Source organism: Trichechus manatus, unplaced genomic scaffold, assembly GCF_000243295.1.
Source record: "Trichechus manatus latirostris isolate Lorelei unplaced genomic scaffold, TriManLat1.0 scaffold00266, whole genome shotgun sequence".
Classification (NCBI taxonomy): Eukaryota; Metazoa; Chordata; class Mammalia; order Sirenia; family Trichechidae; genus Trichechus; species Trichechus manatus.
This window is the reverse complement of record NW_004444202.1, coordinates 649,433-650,500: the sequence shown is the minus strand read 5'-3', so window position 1 is coordinate 650,500 and position 1,068 is coordinate 649,433. Positions and strand designations below refer to the sequence as shown.

At 42.1% G+C, this 1,068-nt stretch overlaps 1 protein-coding gene across 1 annotated transcript in view; it reads left to right on the top strand.

Annotated features, from left to right (window-relative positions):
• Positions 1-1,068, top strand: part of EPB41L3 (erythrocyte membrane protein band 4.1 like 3) — a 183,362-nt gene that overhangs the window by 178,333 nt on the left and 3,961 nt on the right. Inside the window, exon 15 of the mRNA XM_023724879.1 lies at positions 585-743. Coding sequence (XP_023580647.1) covers positions 585-743 — 159 coding nt within the window. The remainder of the gene's footprint in view (positions 1-584; positions 744-1,068) is intronic.

Genomic DNA, 1,068 nt, shown 5'->3' with positions numbered 1-1,068 from the left:
GCAGACGTATCTGTTGATTCTTAATGATGTAAAGTCCCAGGAAATGATACCCACTCTCACTGTAGTTACTGTAAATGGCAGCGAACCTGGGGAATGCATGGTCAGCTGAGATCCTTGAAAATTTGGTAAATTTACCTCTGATGAGTGTACTTACCCAGAAGGGCCAAGAACCATGCTTACCCGGGTACCCAGCACCAGGGTTGTGCTTGTTTTCAGTCCTGTTTTATCGAGAGCCCTGAACTATTTAGAGGGCTAATGTCTTACTGTTCCTGCTTTCTAAGAAGCTACTACAGGAAAGACATGGTGTTTAATCTGTCAGATCTAGTTCATGAGCTAGAGGAGGAGGGACATAAAAAGAATGCTTTTTTGTTTTTATTTCTTTCAAAATTCTTCCCTATACCTGGAACATTCCATATAAAAAGATTGTATGACCTTCTGGGAGCCCATCTGACTTGTATCTGTGGGTGCCTCATTCCTAGCTTACCCCGTGTAATGTGTAAACGTTTATATCACACTGATCGGTGCTTATATTCACCAAGAGGTGGGAAAAAACCGAAACCGTGTATTTGTGCAAACTGTCATAGCTACTCTGCTTACTTCCGTTGGCACAGCCGTCAGCTGTGAAGACCGAAACCATCAGTTTTGGCAGTGTTTCCCCAGGAGGTGTAAAGCTAGAAATTTCTACCAAGGAGGTACCAGTAGTTCATACAGAAACAAAAACCATAACGTACGAATCATCACAGGTAAGACGGTCTCTGATTTTTGTGGCTTAGTATGTTTAACTCTATGGTATTTAATTCATGAGACTTAGAGGACCCAACAGCCGGGCTTTATGAAGAGCGATGCAATAATTGTACTTTTGTTATTGATCATGGAGCAACAGGCAGCTTCAGTAGGTCTTTATGTATCTCAGAAGGTAGAAAAAAGCTACGAGACCTATTTCCCTAGACATAGATAAGGAAAACTACTAACCCAACAATCCATGGCTCCCAGTTCTGAAGTCCTGGTTTTTATGACAGTTAACTGTGGCCGTTAACCACCACTTAGCTGAGTTTTTACTCGGAACCC